The 2,138-nt window shown below is 48.6% G+C and overlaps 1 protein-coding gene across 1 annotated transcript; it reads left to right on the top strand.

Moving 5' to 3' along the window:
- The first annotated feature begins 588 nt into the window (after nucleotides 1-588).
- Nucleotides 589-1,056, top strand: LOC121292327 (histone H2B type 1-M-like). Its single transcript, XM_041214180.1, has one exon. The coding sequence runs from the start codon at nucleotides 589-591 to the stop codon at nucleotides 1,054-1,056; it is 468 nt and encodes a 155-aa protein (XP_041070114.1).
- The last annotated feature ends 1,082 nt before the right edge of the window (nucleotides 1,057-2,138 follow it).

Here is a 2,138-nt window from a genome sequence, read left to right as displayed (position 1 = left end):
CATCATCTGGGTCCTTGCTGTTTGTAGTGTACATTAATGATTTAGACATGAATATAGGAGGTATGATCAGTAAGTTCTCAGACGACACAAAAATTGGTGGTGTAAATAGTGAGGAGGAAAGCCGTAGATTACAGGATGATATAGATGGGCTGGTAAAATGGGGCTCCCCTGGACCATGAACCTCAAGCTCAGTCTTCTCTTGAAGCTGTGCTAGGCGGCACCGGGCCCTTCTCCTCTCCCTCAATCAGATCACTGCCATCAAGAAGGCAGCATTGGACACAGGCTCCATTATTCAATCCTCCTTCTCCCTGTGGACTGATAGATGCAACAGATTAATAAACATTGGACAAATATAACAGACTTTCCACTTGCAAACAGAAAGCCACTGTCATGCTCTAGAGCTGCGTCTGTGCTACTAGCTCTTTGTTGATAAAGCCTTGCAGCTGAAGCACAAACTCTCAGATCAAAGTGACTAAGGTGCCAATCTTGATACTTGACATCTCAATCCCACAGAGGTTGGAAGAGGTTTGGACACATTAATGAAATGTGTCACCTTAACAAAGGCACTCCTGCAATTTCTGATCTAGTATGCTGATCAAGCTCAATTTGCACTTCAATAATGACTGGATGCCCTTTGGCTCGTTATCAGTGCCAGTTGGAGAAAGCATTACTGTAACCATGGCTGATGAGAAGAAAGCACCAATTTCCAGTAAGGGTGCGAAGAAAGCCCAGAAGAGGGCGCCACTGAAAGACAGCAAGAAGAGGAAGAGATCCAGGAAAGACTGTTACTCCATCTACATCTACAAAGTGACGAAGCAGGTTCACCCAGACGCCAGCATCTCCTCCAAGGCCATGAGAATCATGAACTCGTTCGTCAACGATATTTTCGAATGTATCGCGGGCAAGGCTTCCCGCCTGGCCCATTACAACAAGCACAGCACCATCAGCTCCCAAGAAATCCAGATCGCCATGTGCCTGCTGCTGCCCGGGGAACTGGCCAAGCATGCCATGTCGGAGGGCACAAAGGCGGTGATCAAGTATACCAGTTCCAAGTGAAACTCCACAATGCACTGAGAGACTTTCATTGATGATCTGGCTGATATGTAGCATCTGCGCTTCCTTAACTGTTGCCAGCATTTTCCATTCTCACATACCTCTCTGTAAAAGCTCAAATGAAACAACTGTAATGTGAAGCCAGTGACTCCTGCTGTCTCTCATTAAAGCGCACTTAAAGGTGGTGGCTCCAATTACACCTTCTCAAGGAAGTCTTCCTCTTTTCTCTCAGCTCTGTCTCTATTTCAATGTTGTGACTCTAAGCAGTTTGAGGATGCCCCCTGAAAGGGCCCCTGAGTCCTGCCCGGGGCACCTCCCACAATGTCTCAGACCCCTCCAGTGCAGACTCTTTTCCAGTTTCGATTTTAAACTGCGCAATAGCTTTGGGATTTCAAGATGATGGTGTTGCATTTCTACTTCGAGACCAGCTTTGACCCTCCCCTGGTCAGTGTACGTGTCCCTACAATCTTCCTGGAACCTCATGGTGAGCAGGTAGATCTCCCTCTGGTTATTCTCCAGCCTCCCCCAATAACCCTGGATCCCATTGTAATTGTTGTGGACATTCCAACCCCCCCACCATTGAACCCATCACTGTTGATGTCCCCATGCCCAATGTGGACCTCGCCTCTCCCCATCTCGAGGCTGTGTGCACAGTGACATACAGAGGGGAAGTCCCCTAGGAGAGTTTTGAGTGCTCCCTCTTTATTACCTTCTCTTCATTTACAGGCTGCAGGTGCCTCCCCTAACCATGACAATCCCATCTGCAGCCCAGTACCAAGCCAGACCAGCCCATCGCCACTGACTGTAAGACAATGAACACACCTTGCACACCAAGCTGTGCCTTATCCCAACTGAGCACACAGGCCTTGCCCCTCCCTGGAACGGGACTATGACATGCATGTTATACATGGCCCTGTAGCATGACTCACAAAGCCCCAGGACTGCTCTCAATCTCTCACCCTGACTATGAGATACACAAAGCCCTAGGACTGCCTTTAATCTCTCACTCCAACCCCTTGGTCCCAGACCAGGGACTATGACTGTCTTTCAATGAGCTCTCCCATTTCTTCATGACCCAGTCTCGC

This window comes from Carcharodon carcharias, chromosome 20 (genome assembly GCF_017639515.1).
Source record: "Carcharodon carcharias isolate sCarCar2 chromosome 20, sCarCar2.pri, whole genome shotgun sequence".
NCBI lineage: Eukaryota > Metazoa > Chordata > Chondrichthyes > Lamniformes > Lamnidae > Carcharodon > Carcharodon carcharias.
Note: the sequence above shows the minus strand (reverse complement) of the source record. Positions and strands in the feature narration are given on the sequence as shown.